Raw genomic sequence first — 22,967 nt, forward strand, 5'->3', positions numbered from 1 at the left:
TTTCCTTACAGCAGCAACTATGTTCCTGCGTCAGAGGTCCCCTTGTCCCACATTGCATCTGAGAACTGATGCATATGCAGGTCCTTGTTGTTTTGCTTAACATTCATCCTAAACAGGGGTTCTGGGCAACTCAAAAGCTTGCTCACTTGTGACGTTTTAATTGGTCTTAATAAAGGTACTCCCTGGAAAAGACCCTGATGTTGGGAAAGATAGAGGGCACAAGGAGAAGGGGACGACAGAGGACGAGATGGTTGGACAGTGTTCTCGAAGCTACCAGCATGAGTCTGACCAAACTGCGGGAGGCAGTGGAAGACAGGAGTGCTTGGTGTGCTCTGGTCCATGGGGTCACGAAGAGTCGGAAACGACTAAACGGCTAAACAACAACAAATAAAGGTACCCTATTGTGGCAATTGTTGTTGTTTTCTAGTGGGCCCATATGGGTAGCTATTATTTCTATACATGCAAACCACCTAACCATGTCTACCTAGAATCATGTCCTACTGAATTCAGTTGGGCTTACTCCCAGGTCCATGGGGTTAGGATAGGAGCCTGAGTTCACACCATATGTGGAATAAATTGGAGACTGGACAAAATAAGAAATGTTGCCTTATTCCACCCTGTCTGGTTGAGGCAAGTAGTCTCTTCCCACAAATTTGACTCAGTGCATGATTGAAGTGACTGGGAACAATGTGGTTTTGGTGGCTTAGACATGGAGACATGTAATGCAACTTGCAGGAATCTACTATAAACCAGAAACCTTGAAGCTCTGCAGAGCAGTCTTCGCAAAACAATGCCACAAGCCATCCAGTTATAAATGTAACCCCATCGCGCTGACTGTCTCTTGCCAAACGGACCAAAACACCACTCAGAATTAGTACTCAAAATGCAAAGTGGCGTATTTCATATCTTAAGTTAATATTCGCAAGTTTAAAAAAACAAATAACAAGCGGTTATGCAAGCAGGAGCTTTCAGCATTTCCAAAATCAAGAAGGAGCCATCTCCAGATATTCTCCATAGTCCCTTGAACTTGCTCCCATAGTGTTTTCTTTTTTAAAAAATATCATTCTGGTAATCTGAAAACATACCGTGCAAGAATGGTCAGAACAGTTTTGTGATATGGTTCTGACAGGATATTGAATTCTGGCTAGATAACCAAATTATACTTGGGGAGGGGGCGCTGCATTGCTCTGCATCTTTGAGGGATGTGATGGCTTAGACTGAGAGCTAGAAATGGATCCATTGCTAATGAAAAAGCAAGTGTGCTTAGGGCTGCAGTCTTAGTATCATAAGCATCTTGCCAGGTGCAGCAGAGCTGCTACACTACCTTCCCGACAGGTGGGTCGTTGTTGCTTACTGGGAGCAAGAAGGGGAGTGGCAAGGTTGTTGTGGTGCAAAAGCACTAGCAGCAGTGTTGGATCAGGTGCGCTGGTGCATTTGCACCAAGCTGTCCTCCTCACTGCTTTGCACAAGATCTACAGGCGATCCGAAAATCAAGATTCTCTCTACATCTACAGTTAATTAAAGGAAGACATGGCTTTGAGAACCATCTGTATGATTTACCAATTTGTTCATTTCTGGCTCTGCATTTTCAGACTAATGCCCTCAGAATATTTAGAGGGACGCGACAGGAAAATCCCAGCAGAGAAGCAGCTTTGTATATGTGTCACCCAAGCGGTTAAAGATCTATACCATTATGTATTACATTGCCATCTGTATTCTGAACCGAGAGCTAAGTATATCCTTGAATTGTTGTGTCAGACGACTGAAGCAGCCGAATAAGTGGAGATCACATATTTGTTGTCTGGCTTTGTTAAGTTTGTGACAAACAACATGGCAAGATTTGTGATTGCCGCCCCAAAACTGAGAAGAATGTTCATCAAGGATAATATGGCGGACTGTAGCCACCTGATTGTCAATGAAATATAGAAACGTATGTGTTTTGGTTTGCATTTTAAGATGTATGTATGTATGTATGTATGTATGTATGAAAAGGTAAGGTAAAGGGACCCCTGACCATTAGGTCCAGTCATGGCCGACTCTGGGGTTGCAGCACTCCTCTCGCTTTATTGGCCGAGGAAGCCGGCGTACAGCTTCTGGGTCATGTGGCCAGCATGACTAAGCCGCTTCTGGCGAACCAGAGCAGTACATGGAAACGCCGTTTACCTTCCCACCGGAGTGGTACCTATTTATCTACTTGCACTTTGACGTGCTTTCGAACTGCTAGGTTGGCAGGAGCTGGGACCGAGCAACGGGAGTTCATCCCGTCGCGGGGATTCGAACCGCCGACCTTCTGATTGGCATGTCCTAGACTCTGTGGTTTAACCCACAGTGCCACCCACGTCCCCCATGTATGTATGTATGTATGTATAAATTGGCTAACATTGTCTTTTTAATGGTGCATCTATGTGCATTCTGTATAGCAAGGATAGGATGTATATTTCTTTGTAATGATGGTTGAAATGACCACAGTGGTTGCAATAACAAATAAACTAATTCCCTGCCTTGCCGCTCTGCCTCTCAGTAAGCAACAGTGACTCCCTTGCCAGAAAGCGAGCAGAGCAGTTCCACCCCAGAGGCTGAGCCGCTTCTTCTTTGTGCTACTAATCAAAGACTATTTCAGGTGTCAATGTTAAGTCAACCCACCGGCACTAACTTGAAGCTGTACACTTGTTATGGAAACTGCCCTAAACAATTGCACATGGTTGCATGCATTCATAATCTATTGTTATACAGATCTGGTGATTTCTTTTGACCACATGGTGGTAGGAAGAAACCCCTTGAATCCATGTAGTGAGGATGCTTCATAGCAAAGCAGTGGCCTTCACAATGGCGCAGTAGTCAATACTTTCCACTGATACCCAAAATGTTACCAACCTTCCATTTCTCATAGAGCTTATGGAGTCACAGGTGCCTGAGATCCAGCAGAAGCCTTAGCCTTTCTCTACAGGGAGATAAAAGAGAATGTCAGAACTGGCTCAACTAGAGTCCAAGCCTTGTGATACATTTAAAACAGCGAGCAACTATAGTAGAACCTCTACTTCCAACCGCCTCTACTTGGGCCCGATCCAAGTCACGACCGCGGAAAACCCGGAAGTAAATACTGGGTTTGCCATGATTCGCACATGCGCAGAAGCGGCTGCCGCCGTCTGCACATGCGCAGAAGCCACCATCTGCACATGCGCGCAACGGCACTTCTACCAGTGACCTGTTTTGCCCAAAGGACGGGCCACCGGAACGGATTATGGTGGTAAGTAGAGGTTCCACTGTATGTGCTATTTCTAGTTAGGTGGCTCAGAAGCACATCAAGGCTCAAATCATGCAATGGATTGCAAGACTTATTTCAGACTCTTATCAAGACACAGACTGCCTTTATGGTGGAAGAATAGATGTGCTTCCTAATTTTTTTCCCCTTCCAAAAGGGGAGAGATTATGCAAATTAGGTGTTTGAGTGATCAGGCATTCATGTGGAGAGCATCTATAACGGCGGGGGGCGAAGCTCTTTTGGCACAAGCCAGAGAACATATGCCGGGGTGGGGCACCTCACACTCTTAAATCCACATCTACAATAACCAGCATAATTTCTTCACACCAATAGGCACCACACATACATTGGTAGGTTTTTTGGGGGGGGGGGTTGCTTTAAACAAATATAGATAAAAACAACCAAAATTACAAAAGAAAAATCCTTGATAATAATAATGGAAAAGGCTAAAAAACTAAAAAAAAATTCAAAGTAGCATCTCAAAGTACATGGCATAGAACATAAGTCATTATGGGAAAGAAAAAAGAAAGAGGAAATAAGGAGAAGGCGGGGGAGGGAAATGAGGTCACAACAGATCATTATTCTTATCAATTCTCTCTATCTGCATTCCATAGAATCCCTTATCTTGGTATCAGGGAACATTTCCCTATGCTGTATCATTCTAAACATAACCAGGTCTTTATTGATGAACCCTTATCCCCTAGATAATTATTTAAACATTCCCATTCTTCTTTCACCATCTTTTTAGGTTTATCTCTTATTGCACCTGTCAGCTTCGCGAGCTCCAAGTACTCGCACAATTTGAATACTCATTCACCAACATCAGCACAGGCATAAGAGTCTAGCCAGATAGGTTCAATAGCAGAACTGACATAGGAATAGAGATGGGTGAATTTGTCAACTTCAGTTACTCTCAGTTTCTCATCCCCCACCCCAGTCTTCAGTTTGCCCTACTGTAGATGCAGCCCGCATGAAAATCTGTATGCAAATTTGTGCACAGTTCACTTAATATTTTTTGCACGTAATTTTGCCCAGCATAAGCATTATGTGGAAGCAATCTCCACATAGCAGAATGAATTTTTGTGGGTGCTACTTTCACAAAAACACACATTTTTGTATGCATCGTTTGGCTGGGAGGACTGCAACACAAAATTCAGAGCCGTGCAAATTTTGAAGAAGAGATTTCCTTTGGTTCACCTTTCAGTTTGGGAAGTGTGGATTTTGGAAGATCACATTTAGCACAATGAGCTAAACCATTTTCTCCTCTGAGCCCCTGCTTAGGAACAAGAAAACAATTCTATTCTGATATACAAACCTTAGATTGCAATTTGCAATGGAGTGTTTGGTCAAATAGCCAAGGATGCTTTAAGGCTGCAGTTGCACTTATCCTCCAGCTTAAAGGAGAGTAAAAATGAGTGTCAGTATTTAATAGCTATACAGCGATTGTAGCAGTCATGTTTAAAATGTGCCCCCCCAAAAAAAGAAACAGGATTGACTGAAAGGCAATTTTAAATTTACGGCTGAGAAACAAACCACACTTTACATTATTAACCTTTTTTAAAAGCATGCTTAGGCTGGGCACTTTTATTTTGGAAGAAAAGCAGTCACATAGGATCCCAGTTCAGAATACAATCCTGATCTCGATTGGGCCTTTATACTAGTGGGTGCACTCAGGTCCTGCTTGCAGGCTTCCTATAGACATTGGATTGGTGACTGTGAGAACAGGATGGAGCACTAGTTGGGCCTGGAAAATTTCTCCTGGAAATAATAATAATAATAATAATAATAATAATAATAATAATAATAATAATAATAATAAATTTATTTATTTATTTATACCCCGCCCATCTGGCTGGGCTTCCCCAACCACTCTGGGCGGCTTCCCAAAAAAATATTAAAATACTGTAATAGATCAAACATTAAAAGCTTCCCTAAATATGGCTGCCTTCAGATGTCTTCTAAAAGTCTGGTAGTTGTTTTTCTTTTTGACATCTGGTGGGAGGGCGTTCCACAGGGAGGGCGCCACTACCGAGAAGGCCCTCTGCCTGGTTCCCTGTAACTTGGCTTCTCGCAGTGAGGGAACCGACAAATGCAGTATAACGTTGGCTACTGGTCACCAGGAGACAGAGATGATGTGAGAATTTGCTCAATGAAACTGGGGTTTTAGTGTATTGGTGGATGAATTATAAATCAAACAGATAAACGAACAATGATATTTAACTATTAACCTACGCTCAATTCACTCCTGTTGAATTAAACAGAAAAGTTCTTAAAATCTAGTCACATCATAGAGTTGTATAGTTGGAAAAGACCACAAGGGTCATCTAATCCTATCCTTCTGCCCTATATGGGACTCCAACTCACAACCCTGAGATTAAGGACCTCATGTTCTACTGACTGAACTATCCCTGTTCATTTTACCGGATGCACACTTCAAAAGTCTCCTTGTTTATAATGGATTTTATCATTGAAACACTCTACCATTTGTGAGATACATATAAAAAGAACTTTTCAGTTTTGGAAACTGGATAACAGTTTCTGGTTGGACAGTACATTGAAGCTACTGGAATCTGGTTACCCCTTTTCCTTAATGAGAAGCTTGGTGATGAAGTCTTTAGCTTCCTCTGACACTTTTTCAAATTCCTGATCTTCAAAGTTCCACCGACAAGCCAGGATGTTGTTCAGAGTTTCATTATCATCATCACCCAGGAAAGGAGACAATCCGCTAAGCCTGCGGGAAACAGGGAAACAGGCAAAACGTTTTGTGCATTACGTAGATCACGGAGCAACGTAAACCTTCTGGACTTTGAGCAACAGTCAGAGTCCAGGAGTAGCTTTCATCGAGTTGACATCAACCGTAGAAGAAAAACACAGTCTGAACAATGTAGGCTGCAGCATACTTACAACATATAGGCAATGACACCTATACTCCACATGTCGGTAGGAAACGATACAAAGTCGTAGTTTACAACTTCGGGAGCGAGGAATTCTGGAGTGCCAAAGTTGACCTTCAGCTTCTCCCTTGGTTTATATCTAATGAACGACAACGAAATTCATGAGAAACAATGACAGCAAAGATGGCGTCTACGGTATGTACAGATACTTAAGAGTTCAACACAAAGGTTGGTATTCAACTAAGTTGATGAGCAAGCGGAACAAGGTCCACTTGTCCACAGGACTTTCTACCTTTCCTTTCCCCACACTCCCTAAATGTGCTCTGGACGATTGGGGGGAAAACCCAGACTAGGTTTAGGGGACATGCGACAGCAGTGAAGGAAGTGGGAGGGGGGAATCCCACTGCGTGGGCAGACCACATTGAACTCACACATATCCCACTGAACACTACATTGAATTCCACACAAAGATGCTTTAAATAGGCAGTTGGTGGGGGCAGGCAAACAGATAGCTGTCAGGATGATGCCAGAGAATATAAAACAGGCATAGGTAAACTCAGCCCTCCAGATGTTTTGGGACTACAACTCCCATCGCCCCTAGCTAACAGGACCAGTGGTCAGGGATGATGGGAGTTGTAGTCACAAAAGATCTGGAGGGCCGAGTTTGCCTATGCTTGATATAAAACATGCTGGTGACTAGAAAGCATCTCTTGTTGTCTTGCCCCAAACTTCCTTTTCTTGTACAGCCATTGTTTTGTAATGTTGCCATTTGGTTTAGTACCTCCGTCCTTAACATATGGCATGAAATAAGCCCTACTAAAGTCAACCCACTGAACATGTTGAGGATCAGAATGTGAATTTGAGAGGACTGTGTTTATTTTGATGACCGCATGCTGCCTGTTGCAGAGAATCTTGTATCACGATAGCATCTTGCTCTGAATTATTTGGAAAGAAGCAAAATTTGATCCCTCTTCCAGTCTATGACAGCATTTTCGGCAACAAAAGCAGCCTTTTCACCCTTCTGTGAAGATTGCCTGTTCAAAAGCTTCGACCAACATGTGTACTATCAGGTTCATCAGGAAATGTGTTCAAGACTGGCCATCTTTTGGTAGCCTAGAGAGTCTTTTCTTTATTATTGCGCCATTTCTCCCAGTATTGGATCACTTGAAAATGGACTTTGGATTTAGGAACTAAAAGATGCTGGTAGCTTGACTGAAAGCAACATACCTCCTTGCCAGCCCAAAGTCAATAATCTTGATTTGATTTGTCTCTCTATTCACACACAGGATATTCTCAGGCTGCCAGGAGGAAGAAAAAAAAGAGAGAGCACACATTTATGAGAAATGCTACATGAAGTGGAATCAGCACATTTAAAATACAACACAGCACAAAAATATGCTTTGCAGTGCCTGCATCACGAAGCAGGTTAGACTCTGTGGACATCTCAGACTGTAATCATGTGGTATTTGAGGCTGGGAATGCTCTGCCAGGGTAGGTTTTCGCTTGCTGTGGCTTTTCTGTTTGACATAATGTAGCAAGTCAAGATAAAAAAACTCATTAGTGAGCTTTCAGAAAGGGATTGCAAGCACTTGGACTGGACTTCAGGAAGTCTGTGTTGTGATTTTGTAGCCCATTATGAATCCAGGCTGAGACATGGATTTTTTTTTTAAGCTCTCCACCTCCTCCATTCTTATTTTAATACTCACCATTATTCAACATTTATCTTTCAGCTTTAGCTTCTTAGTTCACTGTTATTCCCCTCCCTATCCAGTATCTAATATATTAAATGTGGGCCTTTTTAATGTGTGTGTGTGTTGAGGGGGGAATGTTATTATGATTTTTTCTGTGATTTGATTATTATACTATGAGAATTATGTTGTTAATGTTGTTCACCGCCCTGGGATCTTTAGATAGAAGGCTGTATATAAATTGAATTAATAATCATAATCATAATTCAGTGGTGCCTCGCAAGACGAAATTAATTCGTTCCGCAAATTTTTTCATCTAGCGAATTTTTCGTCTTGCGAAGCACGAAATCCCATAGGAACAGTGCATTGAAAATCAATTAATGCGTTCCTATGGTCAAAAAAAGTCCAAACAAAGCCAAATTTGGTACAACAAGAGTTTATTAAGTGCTCTTTAAAGTCACACATACTGTAAAGAGCATTTAAAAATTCAAACCCAGAATTTTTTTTAAAAAAACAGCAGAGTGGCCCAATGGTCACAGAAAATCATAAAAATGCAGGAAAAAAACACAAGCTTCCAGATTCTTGCAAACCCCTCCCCAACACCAAGTCCTTGAATTCCAAACACCCCAACCCAAAATCCAACCCCCCCCAAAAAAAGTTTTAAAAGCTTAACTTACCAAATGGCTGCAAAAGAAGTTTTGGAAAAGCTTCAAAAATCACCAAAGTCTTTAAAAACCTCAAAAAAGGCTACTATGTACACTGCGTTCTATGAGTTGCTCCTTGAAGTCAAGTCGCAACTGTATTAACGGTGCTAAGAAAAAGGAAACAAACTTGCAAGACGTTTTCGTCTTGCGAAGCAAGCCCATAGGGAAATTTGTCTTGCGAAGCAGCTCATAAAACAGAAAACCCTTTCGTCTAGCGAGTTTTCCGTCTTGCGAGGCATTCGTCTTGCGGGGCACCACTGTAATTGATAATATTAACACCAGATATTGACTAAGAGGGAAGACTTAAAGATTAAATGCATCTGGGCTGTCAGGAGACAAATTGCTTGAATCCTTTTTTTTATATGGTGATGCTCTCAAATGTCAGCTGAAATCGGAATGAATTTGCTTTAAGGATCGCTATGTCAGATGTGTGATTTGAGTCTTCAGACACCCACCTCTGACTCCATTATTGCTGAAAGCAGAATATAGTGCAGTCGTTTGTTAAGTGACCACAAAAATAAGTCTGAGAGAATCAACTGCAGGTATAACACTGAAATCCAACAGCTTTTAGCCAAGCGAGTGTGCCTCAAGGGAGGAAAATTGCCGCCTTTAATCTCATGGGTAGTGTAATCAATGCACTGTACCTTCAAGTCTAAATGGAGGATATACATCTGGTGCATATACTGAACCCCTTCACAGATCTGCTTTATGAACAAGATGGTATCTATCTCTGACAAGTTGCAGTTCTCGTCAATAATTCGATCAAACAGTTCTCCTCCCTCCACACTAGAAAAAAGAGAGAATTCAAAATTCACATTACTGGAGAGACCCATAATCAAGGGTGTGTGCATTTCACACACACGCACGCACGCACGCACGCACGCACGCACACACTTTTTATTTATTTAAAGAAACTCACTGCAGCCAACTGAAGGCAACCAACCACGCCCTGGGCCCCCCCAAATCTCTCTCACAACCGATGAAAACTAATAAATGACTAGAAAGAGAATATACCCATGTGGCGCTGACACAAAAACCTTGCACATACACTATGCAAAAGAATGAATGTCTACCAACAGCTTCTCTCTCTCCATCTCCCCACCTTTCTTCTCCCCCAACTTTATAATATTAGTGTCGCACTTCAAATATGACTCATCTGTAGAAAGGATTCTATGAATGGAAAGCTGAGGCGCTTTATGTGGCTTGGAGACCCTAAAGGTAAAGGTAAAGGGACCCCTGACCATTAAAACAGTCACAGACGACTCTAGGGTTGTGGCGCTCATCTCGCTTTATTGGCTGAGGGAGCCGGAGTACAGCTTCCAGGTCATGTGGCCAGCATGACTAAGCCGCTTCTGGCGAAACCAGAGCAGCGCACAGAAACGCCGTTTACCTTCCCACCAGAGTGGTACCTATTTATCTACTTGCACTTTGATGTGCTTTCGAACTGCTAGGTGGGCAGGAGCAGGGACCGAGCAACGGGAGCTCACCTAGTCGCAGGGATTCGAATTGCCGACTTTCTGATCGGCAAGCCCTAGGCTCAGTAGTTTAGACCACAACTCCACCCGCATCCCATAGGTGACCCTAGAAAATCTTTAATAAAAACACTTTTTAAAAAAGAAGAAAATCAAAAATAATTACAAAATGTGCATTTTCCCATGACTTAGATTGCATCCTACTCTTCCCCCACAAAAACATGAGAATACAATGCCATTAGGAGAAGCTTTCACCCAACATAGGAAGGGGTCTTGGTGGGTAGCGCTACCCCTGGCGCTGATGTGTGTACCCATTGTACATGCAGATATACATGCAAAGAGGTCCTCCATGCCAGTCTGAATTCCCCTCCTATGGAGAAGCTCTATGTACATACATCTACACATGCAGTGTGTGTGTGTGTGTGTGTGTGTGTGTGTGTCAGAGATACACTGGTACCTTGGCCCTTAAATGCTGAAAACCCGAAAGTGTTCCAGTTTTCGAACGTTTTTCGGAAGCCGAACGTCCAATGTGGTTGTCGACTATTGTTTCCGGGGCACCTGCACCAATCAGAAGCTGCGCCTTTTTGAACATTTCAGAAGTCAAACAGATTTCTGAAACGGATTAAGTTTGGCACTTTTGTTTTTGCTATTTATTTTGCGTTTTTGAGGCTTTTTTTTTTTTTTTTTACTGTGTGGGAACCCAGTTCAGCTACTGATTGATTGTGTGACTGCGAAAATGGATAAAAGCCCCCCTTCCAAACATCAGTGCAGGTAAGAATTATTTTTAAAAAATAAAATTAACATCTACAATACTGTCTTATTTATTTTATGGTACAGTACTTTGATTATTGCTTTCATTTTATGGATCAATGGTCTCGTTAGTAAAATTCATGTTGAATTGCTGTTTTAGGGTTGCTGTTTTAGGGGAACGGATTAAGTTTGAGAACCAAGGTACCACTGTATGCATGGTAGTGCATAGACAGAGGTTCAACCCTTCCCTCTCACAGCGGCTACAGTTAAAACAACCAACCCAACTGTGGGGTTTTTCTTTTCCTTTCTTTGTTATTGTTGAATTCTAAATAAAGTTTTATTCTGAGATAAATAAAATAAAACAAAACAACCAACCCATGTCAAAATAAGGCTCAGAAATAAAAGGCCCATTTACTCTGTGTGTGTATATGCACATGTGTGGACATAACCGAAAGCCCAAGAAAAGGAAGCAGAAGAAACGTTCAACATACTATTCCATGACGAGAACAATGTCGTTTTTTGATTCAAAAGCATCATACAGCTGAATGAGGTTCACGTGGTTCAACTGGTTCATCACATTGATCTCATTCTTTACTTCGTCCTGTGAAGAATGCAAGAACGGTGCTAAATATGATGATAAATATGGCAGAAATTGGATGCACACTTGTTGCTTGACCTCGCTGATATAGAAGAGAAGAAGAAGAAGGGTTTGGATTTGATATCCCGCCTTTCACTCCCTTTAAGGAGTCTCAAAGCGGCTAACAATCTCCTTTCCCTTCCTCCCCTACAACAAACACTCTGTGAGGTGAATGAGGCTGAGAGACTTCAAAGAAGTGTGACTGGCCCAAGGTCACCCAGCAGCTGCATGTGGAGGAGCGGGGAAGCGAACCCTGTTCACCAGATTACGAGTCCACTGCTCTTAACCACTACACCACACTGGCTATCGCTCCTTCCTGCTGTTGACATTTCATTCAAAATGTTCCTAGGTTTGTAGGACAATCGGACGGGGTATCTCCCTATTAATAGCAAAAATATATTGTAAATGTTGTCTAGTGGAAATAGCTTTAAGCTAATGGGGGGGGGGGGGACAGGAGAAAGTAGCTCATGCCTAGAAATGGTAAGGATATTGTAATAGTGTGAGAGGTGGGGAAATCCTGGTGTCTGGGATAGGACAGATAAATCCCTCCTGAACTTGGTGTAATGGAAAGAGAGGCCAAGACTATGGCTCAGTGGCAGAAAAATTAAATACAATTAAAGAAATTAAATAATACGGCTTATTTATAACCATGGATTTACAGGGAGATCTCATTATGGGCTGTGGACACGAGTGAGCTGGGATTCAAAAGGCAATGCAAGTGGAAGAAGAAATCACTGTTCCACAGCTGTGTTCACAAGTTGTACAAATAGGAGTGTAATAAACCAAGGAATTGGTAGAACAGAAGCTGCCACTTGGAAGTGGCAAAGTAATCTGCATAACAAAACCTCCTGGGCAAGGCTCTGCTGTAGGCCTGCACTCCAGTTGCCCTTACCTTTTCCTTGGCAGCTCTTGCTTTTATAATTTTGGCGGCTAATTTGAGACCCGTTGATTTTTCTTCACATCTATGCACCTGGCCAAACCGTCCACTAAAGAAAGGAAGAGAGGGAAATGCTGCTGAATCCAAGACCCATTGCCCTTCCTTTGAGATATGAGTATTCAAGTTTTCTATCCTCACTAGAATCTCATTATTTGAGGCAGAACAGTGTCTAGCACAGGCTTCCTCAACCTCGGCCCTCCAGATGTTTTTGGCCTACAACTCCCATGATCCCTAGCTAGCAGGACCAGTGGTCAGGGATGATGGGAATTGTAGTCTCAAAACATCTGGAGGGCCAAGTTTGAGGAAGCCTGGTCTAGCAACTGTCCCTTATTGTGAGGTACTGCCCCACCAATCCTGCTGGACTCCTGGCAATGTAAGTCTGAAGGAGGAAAATAATGTGGGAGTTACCCTGAGAATGATTCCTGTAAGGAATGATGGACAGAATTGGAGATCAGGTAAGAATGGTTGTGAACCTTGAAAGTTGACACTGTCCCCACTAAGCTTTGAGTCAATTGATATACAGAGTGATATTCAATGTTAGCTATACTCAGAGTAGATACACTAAAATCAATGGACTTACGTGCATTCATTTCAGTGGGGTCATTCTGAATATGACTCAGTTGGATATTACCTCAGCTTTTAACCTATATATTGAAAACATGGCTAATTATACCAAATGGAAAAATAATATGTTATATAACTTAACATTTACAACTATCAATATGTTACATTGCCTTTGTTACTGATCTTCCACACCACTTTAAATGGTTGTCCGTGTTGTTTTACTTTAGTTACCCCTATTGCCTAATCTACCATAAAACCATCCACTGCAGTGTGATATTCAACAACTTGAAGAGATTCTTCATTCTGCTAACAATACCTTCAGTTGTACTTACCCTCCCAAAACTTCACCCTTGTGGACATGGTAATAGCTATTGATCCCTGCTCTTTTAGCTGAGACAATCCGATGATCAAAGGGAGCCGCCGGTGGTGAGATATACTCTACAAATGATAAGAAATGCATGTGAAATCCTCACATGATATGAAGAAATTGACTTATTATGCTCATTATCTACCATTTCCACGCAACAAGCAGTGTTACAATGTTCAGTACACATGCACTTTGTTTTACAAAATATTAATTCCCCCTTCTACATCAAGGCCTGATGGTGAGTTTCGTTGACTACAATCAACACCGAACTTCACTCCGGACATGCACCAGAGTATATTTTGTATTTCAAAATTCTCACCTCTGTACTTGAATTCTAGGGAAGAATGAGGGGGTGGTGATATATAAACACAAGGCTTATGGTGTGGAAATCGGAGGCTACCTCTTCATTTGGTTAAAGATACAAACAGCCACCACATCAACCCACCTTGTGAGTTTAGGGAGGTAAGTCCTGGGCCTGTTTTTGTAAGTCAGGTACCGTATTTTTCGCTCTATAGGACGCACTTTTCCTCTTCCAAAAATTAAGGGAAAATGTGTGTGCGTCCTATGGAGCGAATGCAGGATCCTTGGCTTCAGCGATAGCAACGCGAAGCCTCTGAAGCGCAGAGGGAGCGCTCCCTCCGCGCTCCGGAGGCTTCGCGTTGCTTTCACTGAAGCCTGGAGAGTGAGAGGGGTCAGTGTGCACCAACCCAGGCTTCCGGGATAGCTGCCTGAAGCTTTCGGAGCTCAGCGCAAGTTCCCACTGTGCTCCAGAGGCTTCAGGTTCCTTTCGCTGAAGCCAGGAGAGCAAGACTCTCCTGGCTTCAGCAGAGAGCTGCGCAGCGCCCCTTTAGCCAAGCGGGAGGAGAAATGGAAGGGGCTTCATTTCTCCTGCCGCTTCACTGAAGGGGTGCTGAGCAGAGAGGGGGAGATTTATTTTTTCTTGTTCTCCCCCTCTAAAACAAGTTGCGTCCTATGGTCCGGTGCGTCCTATAGAGCGAAATATACGGTACTTACTAAAAGCCATTTGTGTGAATAACAACACATGAAAGCATTTCCATTTGCCCCAGAAAGTATAATCTTTTCAGTTTGCGTTAAGAGGCTCCTAAGAACTGGATTTATCAGGAATCTGGAATCCAAGTCATGGGACCATCTTTGAGCAAGCTGGGCAGCTATCAAGTTCTCTGTGAATAATTCAAAAGAGCCTCATGGGTATAAAGATACAACAACAAGGTGATATCTTTCCAGTGGCTTTCCGTGGATTCTTACATCTCCACTTTTAAAAAGAATTAAATAAAGGGTAGTATTGCAAGGGTTTCTCACCCCATGACGAATTTTTCCTGTAAAAAAAGAATCTTGTGAACTTCCTGAGGACTGTGCCTTAACTTCACAAAATAAAAAAACAAAAAGAAGACTCCCATTTTGCAAAAGCCTCAAGCCCTGTTAGTTGGTACAAAACAACAACAACCCCCAATGAACAAGTCGCCATGGGGCTTCAGAATGTACTCCACAGAAAGCTTTTGAACTCCCCCATTCTCAAAACGGATTGTCAGCTGGTGTGAATTAACAAAATAACACCCCTGAAGTTTCATGCAAGCTCTATTAACTCCTGGGAAGTTAATTAAAGATGCAAGGTACACTCCATTTTGCTTGGCATCATCACCATGCATATCTATGTTGTTTTTTTAAGCCAGGTTGTACCAATTGTAATACTGTCTCCTATTGAAGCTTCTTGCTTATCTTCAGTCTTCTTGGGTGTGGAATCAGATCCATCTGTTTTCCCAGGCAAGGCAGGCTGTGCCTCTTTCAGCTTCGTCGCTCCTTTGGGTTTCTGTCCATCCTTAGCATTCGCTGCATCTACCCTGCTCTTTTTGCTCTCCTCTTTGGTAAGACCAAAGTCATTCACACGACGCTTACTGCTGCCATTCTGCTCATCCTTTGGAGGGAATGAGGCCTTTTCACTGACCTTATGCCTACAGGATGAGGGATACAGATTATTCTAATGGCATCGTGAGAGTGGAGTTGGAATGAAGCAAAAATATAGGTTAAAACAAAACAATGTAAGGAGCTCGTTACTTTTTTTAGTGTTTGCGTTTCATGCCTAAACAATATGCATATGGTAAACAAAATGCATACGATAAAGTAACTGCACAAAAAGCAGCTGGTGTCTTCACCATTTTATACTTTATTGATCTCTGCAAACTTCAGACCAGACCAGAGCACATCACAAAGAACGCGCATACTAAGGTCTATATATTTTGGATACAGAGATATTAAACATCACTAGATAGACAAGGGAAGAATATTCAAATATTAATTTTCAACGGGGAGATTGTGTATTGGAACAATCAGTAACTATCATTACCAGTTGTAAAAACTCACATTGTCAACATTTTAAAATGGTATTTTCCTATGCTTTTATTTGTAATAGTACTATGTTTGTATGTTATACTAACAATAAATAAAACAAAGCAACATTTCAATCGTTATTGGTTGCTAGTGGAGCTCTGTCATTTTGCCATCTCCAAACCAATATGTTCGTCTGTTTTGCCAAGCATGACAGATTTTTAAAATGCAAATTCAGTGTTGTATGTGACCTTTGCATAAATCACACCAAGCCCCACTCTTCATGCATGCAATAATCTTTAATAGGTAACTGCATGATATTTGAGGAACTATCATATAAAACCTACCTGACATCTTGATTCTGGCTTTTTGATGGACTGCTGAGATCTTCTGCTGTATCTTCACCTGGGGATGTAGTTTCTGGTACTTCTGTTTCTTCATCTCTGCTAGTATCTGTTCCTTCAACATCTTTTCCTGCTTTCTCTAGGCTTTCTTCAGACCTCTGATGCTTTTTTACAACTCCCAAAGCATCACTCTTTGTATCATCACTACTCGGTTTTTTACAAACGGCCTTCGCTTCTGCCAGTTTTTTCCCTGTTGTCTTCGGGAGCGAGCCTTTCCAATTTTTGCTATGGCTGTCCTCTGCCTTCTCCTTTGACTCATGAGTAAGAGGTTTAAGGGAACTTCTCTGAACAAAAAGAGCACTTGCCTTCTCAGTATTCTCCTTGTTGAGTTTATGGACCTTTTCTGTGTGGGAAAACGATTCTGGGCTCCCATCAGATTCCTCTGGAACCAAACAGAAAACAGCAGCCATTTGAATGAAAGAAGAACATGTATTGATGGCAGCATTTCAGTTGTTTTGGGGGGAAGTAATTTGTTTCTCCCTCTTTCCTCCCTTTATTCTACCCTGATACAAAAGGTAACCCAAGATATTCCATGTACTGGAACAAAAGAACAAAACAACACCTCAAAAAAATCCTGCAAGTTGAGTCAACAAGTATAGTTTGCAGTATGTATAGTTTGGTCTGAAATATTTCTGTTTGAGAAATCTTCTAATTCAGGGGGCAGCAAACTTTTTTCGCAGGGGGCCAGTCCACTGTGCCTCAGACCTTGGGGGGGGATTATATATTTGGGGGGGGGGGCGAATGAACAAATTCCTATGCCCCACAAATAACCCAGAGATGCATTTTAAATAAAAGGACACATTCTACTCATGCAAAAACATGCCGATTCCCAGACCGTCCACGGGCCAGTTTTAGAAGGCAATTGGGCCGGATCCAGGCCCTAGGCCTTAGTTTGCCTACCCATGTTCTAATTGGTAAGTAACATGGCTGACATACAGTGGAACCTCAGGTTATAAACTTAATTCATTCCGGAGGTCCGTTCTTAACCCGAAACCGTTCTTAACCTGAGGCGTGCTTTTGCTAATGGGGCCTCCTGCTGCCACCACGCACCAGCGTGCGATTTCCATTCTCCTCCTGGGGCAAAGTTTGCAACCTGAGTTTGTACTACTTCCGGGTTAGCGGAGTTTGTAACCCGAAGCGTTTGTAACCCGAGGTACCACTGTATTTACAGGAATAAGTTTAGGCTTATACGAATAAAACAAGCTAGTCTAGAGGTGTAGACTTAGCACAGGTCCCATGGGCAAGAGGCCAAGGTTGAGAAATTTCACCTCAGAATGCCCTGCAGTGCATTCCGCTTTCCCCTTTGACAAGTCTAGTCCCTCTTCTCTAGGGCACAAGGCTAGGGATAGAAAGGTATTGTCATTATGTTTAGAAGACAAAAACTAACCTGAGGAATCTGGTGGTTTCTTCTTCTTTATCAATTTTGTTCCCTTTCCGGCTAGATATGATCTTTCCTAGGGGGAAATGAGCAAGCAAAAACATTAGACCTTTAATTCGTAATACACTTCCTTTGCAAAACTCTACCTTCTCTTCTGTAAGCCACATATTTTTCCACAACTTCTAATCAAATCCAACTCTGGCAACACCTCTAATTACTTCCCATGGCCACTAGCTGCAACTGGAACATGCCTATTTGAACAGACTTTAGGGAAGGCAGCTGTTGTCCTGCACTTCCAAACAATAACATTGGCTTATTTGATGGGAAGGTATGCAAAAGCTCCCATGAGCTGGCCACTTGTGGTTTAAGTGTGGTCAAGGTTCTTACCCTAGATTTTGCCCAGACAAAGATTTTTGTCTGAAATTCTCAAAGGAATGTCTGCCATGGGAAAGCCTCTGGAATTTGGTGCCTTCTTTCCAAATTGGGCAATTATGCGATATGTAATGTTTTGGGGCCAGTTATCTGCTTATTTGTTTTTATTATCAGACTGGCCAATGATTCTCTCCTCCCAATTGCTAGCTGTACATTTTAAACTCGTACTTTTTGGTATTCAGTGATGACCAACCGTTATAAATGGAGTTGAACTGAATTCTGTGCAAACTTTGAAGTAGGCGATTTGCATAAAATACCATGGTTAAAGGGACGTGGGTGGCGCTGTGGGTAAAAGCCTCAGTGCCTAGGACTTGCCGATCAAAAGGTCGGCAGTTCGAATCCCTGCGGCGGGGTGCGCTCCCGCTGCTCGGTCCCAGCGCCTGCCAACCTAGCAGTTTGAAAGCACCCCCGGGTGCAAGTAGATAAATAGGGACCGCTTACCAGCGGGAAGGTAAACGGCGTTCCGTGTGCTGCGCTGGCTCGCCAGATGCAGCTTGTCACGCTGGCCACGTGACCCGGAAGTGTCTCCGGACAGCGCTGGCTCCCGGCCTATAGAGTGAGATGAGCGCACAACCCTAGAGTCTGGCAAGACTGGCCCGAATGGGCAGGGGTACCTTTACCTTTACCTTTACCATTGTTAAAGGTCTTCACTGCTCAGAGAGTTAATGCTAGATAGCTTATTGTTTCAAAACAATGTATGGTGGTTCCCTCACTGCGACAAACGAAGTTACAGGGAACCAGGCAGAGGGCCTTCTTGGTAGTGGCTCCCACCCTGTGGAAGGCTTCCCATCAAATATCAAAGAAATAAACAACTATCTGACTTTTAGAAGACATCTGAAGGCAGCCCTCTTTAGGGAAGTTTATAATGTTTGAAGTTTTATTCTGTTTTTAAAGTTCTGTTGAAAGCCGCCCAGAGTGGCTGGGGAAACCCAATCAGATGGACAGGGTAGAAATAATAAATTGTGGTTGTTGTTGTTATTCCATCCTTATTCATCTTTCTTGTCGTTTTGATTCTCTGCCTCTCCTTCTCCATGTCTTCACAGTCCCCTTGCTCCTCTTCCCCATTTCTACTAACAATTTCCTCATACTTTACAACAGGAGCATTGACTTAAAAATCTATAACTGCCCCTTGGTCCTCAACAGTTAGAATATCCATGAATTAGGGAAGGAAGGATATGTCAATTTTGGTTCTCTGCTTCTCATTTCCTAATATTAATTTCTCCAAATTTCCGCAGCAATTTGTGATTTTAAAAAATCCTCTTTAAAATTCTTCAGCATTTTGTATGTGGCTATGATTAATTAATACACACATTTTTGCAAACAATTTGTCCTAATGTAATGCATCTTGTGTTACTTTTGTTAATGTAGTCATATTTATGCACACTTTAACCTAATATATGCATTGTTGTAAACTTTATCTGGTTGGAGAACTGCGCCGAAAAATTCAGATAAATGTGAATTTTGAAGGATTAATGTGTTTCTGTTCTCGTATTTCTTAGGAAAGTGTGAATTTGATAATTTGTGAACCTAACTAAATTTCTCCTCCATCCCTACCATGAACATTCTGCATATTACAACCACTTAGCTAAGCCACTCTGAGGGTTTATTTTACAAGTGAAACATATATCACTGAAATTAATAGCCAACGGGAAAGAAGTTCAGAGTTTATCATTAGCTTTCTTCACTTTGCCAAGCATAGTCTTGTTATCTGATTTTAATCTGTTATGTGCTGATCACTGAGATGCATTAGAAAACAACGGTGCTGAAACAAACCGGTATGATTTGCTACCACAAAACTATGTTGGCACATTCACGGGAGTTCTGAGTATGTGCTACACCCTGCCTGGTACAACTTCTCTGTAGTCTACAATGCTACAGTGACACCTAGAGGACGCTTTTACGAATATACTGCTCACAGAAAAAAGCAGAAGGTCAGAAAATAAGAACTGCCTCTCAGGATCAGTCTCAAGTCCACTGTGATCTGCATTCAGTTTTCAGAAATGTTAACCAAATGTTGTCTAGTAAAATAGCCCCTGTTGCCTTTCCACCCACCCGACCCCCAGCATCTGATTACCCAAGATCCACTACCAACTGTTATGGCTGCCAAATATTAAATGATTATGGGCTGTATCTGTGACAGCCACCTCTCAGCCGCCCTGGGTCCTGTGCCACCGGGGGAAATGAGATCCATCCACAACAAAGTGTACCGCTCTGTCTGCGCACCTTTTCTCCTGCTCAAGACATTATTGCCACCTCTTGAGAGTCCCATGGACTGCAAGAAGATCAAACCTCTCCATTCTTAAGGAAACCAGCCCTGAGTGCTCACTGGAAGGACAGATCCGGAAGCTGAGGCTCCAAGACTTTGGCCACCTCATGAGAAGAGAAGACTCCCTGGAAAAGACCCTGATGTTGGGAAAGATGGAGGGCACAAGAGAAGGGGACGACAGAGGAACAGATGGTTGGACAGTGTTCTTGAAGCTACCAGCATGAGTCTGACCAAACTGCGGGAGGCAGTGGAAGACAGGAGTGTCTGGCGTGCTCTGGTCCATGGGGTCACGAAGAGTCGGACACGACTAAACAACTAAACAACAACCCTTTATCAATCAACCGAAAAACTTCCCTATTGTTTCCATGAAGCCCCTTGAGGTAGCATGGTTTATGGCTCATAGGCGTGGAGGTGTTTCAAATAAGATAATATTACAACAGGGTTATGAAAGATAATCTGCAATCACACTTTGATCCAAAGGGTTTGAGGAGTTTTCCATTTTTCCTCTGTGTTTGAGTATTACATTTAGGCCTATCTCTTCCCAACTGCAGTTGAAGTGGCAAATCTATGTCTGAGAATACCACTTCAGACGTCAGGGGTTGGGCTCTCATGGCAGAATCAACCCCCCCAACAAAACAAAAACCACATCCTTGTGCATAGAAAAATAGCATGTCAGGGAAAAGAATGGGCCACAAACGTATTTCCTGACATTTTGTTTACTGTGTGCAGAGATTATTTTTACATTGGTACATTCACTTCCAATGTCTGAAGTGGTTCAGTCCAAAGACACAGGTTCCTCAACTCAGCTGCTGTTTGGCTCCTTGCTCTAACCCTGCAAAATATTTGTTTTCAATTACCACTTTCCCTCAATCAGCCAGGTCGCACTTTATTTGGCAGCGCCGTGGAACAGGTTGCTTTCAAGGTGAACGGGTGTTGTACCGTGCTCAACAGTATCTCCTTTCTATAAGGTCTCTGGCTGCTGCTTTCAGAACATAATATTTGCCTAAAATTCTTGCTGGGGCAATGTGTTCTTTGAGCAGCCAAGTTAACTCTGTTGACACCATTTCCTATCCAGAATGCCTTAGTCTGACCTGGTACTTGGATGAGATTGTTTGAAAGAAATATGTGCTGAAAAAGGCAGGAATTAGACACGAAGGCGTCATTAGGCATAAATATCGTGCTTTTAGTAGCAATTTGAAATTCGTTCCAAAATTAACTTGGAGTTTTTATGAACACCTGACTTCACTGAATTCCTTCTTTATACACCACCAGGATGAACCTGGCAATGTTTCTGATACTCAACCTTCTTTTTTCTTTCTTTATTCACCTAATAAAACCTTTTGATTTTCTTCCCACTGCCAGAAGCACTATAATGAACATTTCATGAAGTTGCCTCCACCTCCCAGCCTTTATCATCCCATCGGGTGCCAAAACTGAACTGTTCTGTGGCTTCAGTTCAATTGCACTTAACAGGTCATAATATATAGACATTTGCATCTGCAAATACTACATTGCCTGTACATGAGTGTTTATATCGGGAGCTTCTGGAAATAAAAAAATAAAATAAAAATCTCTTGGAGATTTATTAGGATCAGATATCCCACTTCTGTGTCAGTCCCATTAATAGTTGTGGTTCAGTTACTTGATCAGAGTGATGATAACAAGTACTTCAGCATGCCATTCCCAGCCAAACTAACGTCATGAATCTTGATATATAAGCACCAATACAGAGTAGACATGTTTCCCCTGACAGCAACCCACGTGCAACTATACCGATGCCTCTACATATAGACTTTTTTTAGCATCAGGGCATGAGACATCACCTGCGTAAATGCCCTGGGGCTGCTGAAAGCCAACATTCCTCTTTCAGATTCCTCTCCATATTTCTTGTGACATTTGTTCCGATGTACATACTGATAGGATACAAAATCAAAGGTTGTAGTTCGAGGACCCGACCCCCGCGAAGTGAAATGAAGACACAGGGACACGTGATATAAGGTTAATGGGCTAGAAAAGGCCACAACTTTATTGATTACAGCAATGAAAAGGTATTGGCTTAGGCATTGGATCGCGAAACAAGTGGGTTTATTCACCAGGGGTTCATCACCTGTTGATGCTAATCCAACTATAGGCTCACCCCAGATGTCACCGAGGGTCGTGCCATGGCCTCCCGCCAAGCCTTTAACGGAATACCCCTAGAAATTGAAGGCATAGGCGATGGCCACACCTAGCACTTCGACACACCACAACACATTATTCCAATGCCTAACCTACCCACCAATACCACAAAAAGTTGTGACGATTGTTACGAGGTAGGTGAAAAAACCAAAAAGCCTAATGCCAAATGGAAAAACTCCTACCAGGCCCCCTGGGCAACCAGGGCGACCAACCTAAGGTCCATAGCAAGGCCAATGATCTAAGCCCTAACTCAAAGGGAGTGGAGGGTGGGTGACTCGCACAGGACGATGAAGAGAAATGAGGCCGGGAAGAGGCTGGCGCTGCAGCATAGAGGCTGCTGGACACTCCCCCCCATGGCACCTGGTTGGACGGCCACTGGGGGGGGGGCGTGAGCGCCAGCCAGGTGAGCTGGAGGCAGGGGGCAACGCCCCCTGCTAGGGGCGGTGTTCGGGCTCCCGCCCACAACCACTCCCCTCTCTTTCAGGGAGGAGAGTCTATACCAGATAAACTTGTCAGGGATCTACATAACCTTCGTGGAGTTTCTAAGGGGTTTATAAAACTTTTCTGTTTCAAATTTCCCGACAGCCTCCTACGTGTGTACCATATGGGTTCTTAAAAACCCTCATTAATGTTATGAAATTCCTCTAGCTGCTGTTCTCCTGCAGCACCATAGCACAAAGCAAGACAAAGA

The 22,967-nt window shown here is 42.7% G+C and overlaps 1 protein-coding gene across 2 annotated transcripts in view; it reads right to left on the reverse strand.

Annotated features, from left to right (window-relative positions):
* MYLK4 (myosin light chain kinase family member 4) overlaps nt 1-22,967 on the reverse strand; it is a 92,157-nt gene that overhangs the window by 9,070 nt on the left and 60,120 nt on the right. For both annotated transcript variants that reach the window (XM_083747263.1, XM_083747262.1), the window contains 12 exons: nt 17,410-17,476; nt 15,966-16,404; nt 14,974-15,245; nt 13,241-13,346; nt 12,300-12,393; nt 11,262-11,371; nt 9,193-9,334; nt 7,384-7,454; nt 6,167-6,295; nt 5,841-5,993; nt 4,578-4,656; nt 2,875-2,941 (listed from right to left, as the gene is read on the reverse strand). In XM_083747263.1, the coding sequence (XP_083603389.1) occupies nt 2,894-2,941; nt 4,578-4,656; nt 5,841-5,993; nt 6,167-6,295; nt 7,384-7,454; nt 9,193-9,334; nt 11,262-11,371; nt 12,300-12,393; nt 13,241-13,346; nt 14,974-15,245; nt 15,966-16,404; nt 17,410-17,476 (1,710 nt within the window). In that variant the 3' untranslated portion in view covers nt 2,875-2,893. The remainder of the gene's footprint in view (nt 1-2,874; nt 2,942-4,577; nt 4,657-5,840; nt 5,994-6,166; nt 6,296-7,383; nt 7,455-9,192; nt 9,335-11,261; nt 11,372-12,299; nt 12,394-13,240; nt 13,347-14,973; nt 15,246-15,965; nt 16,405-17,409; nt 17,477-22,967) is intronic.

Source organism: Podarcis gaigeae, assembly GCF_964106915.1.
Source record: "Podarcis gaigeae genome assembly, chromosome: 7".
Classification (NCBI taxonomy): Eukaryota; Metazoa; Chordata; class Lepidosauria; order Squamata; family Lacertidae; genus Podarcis; species Podarcis gaigeae.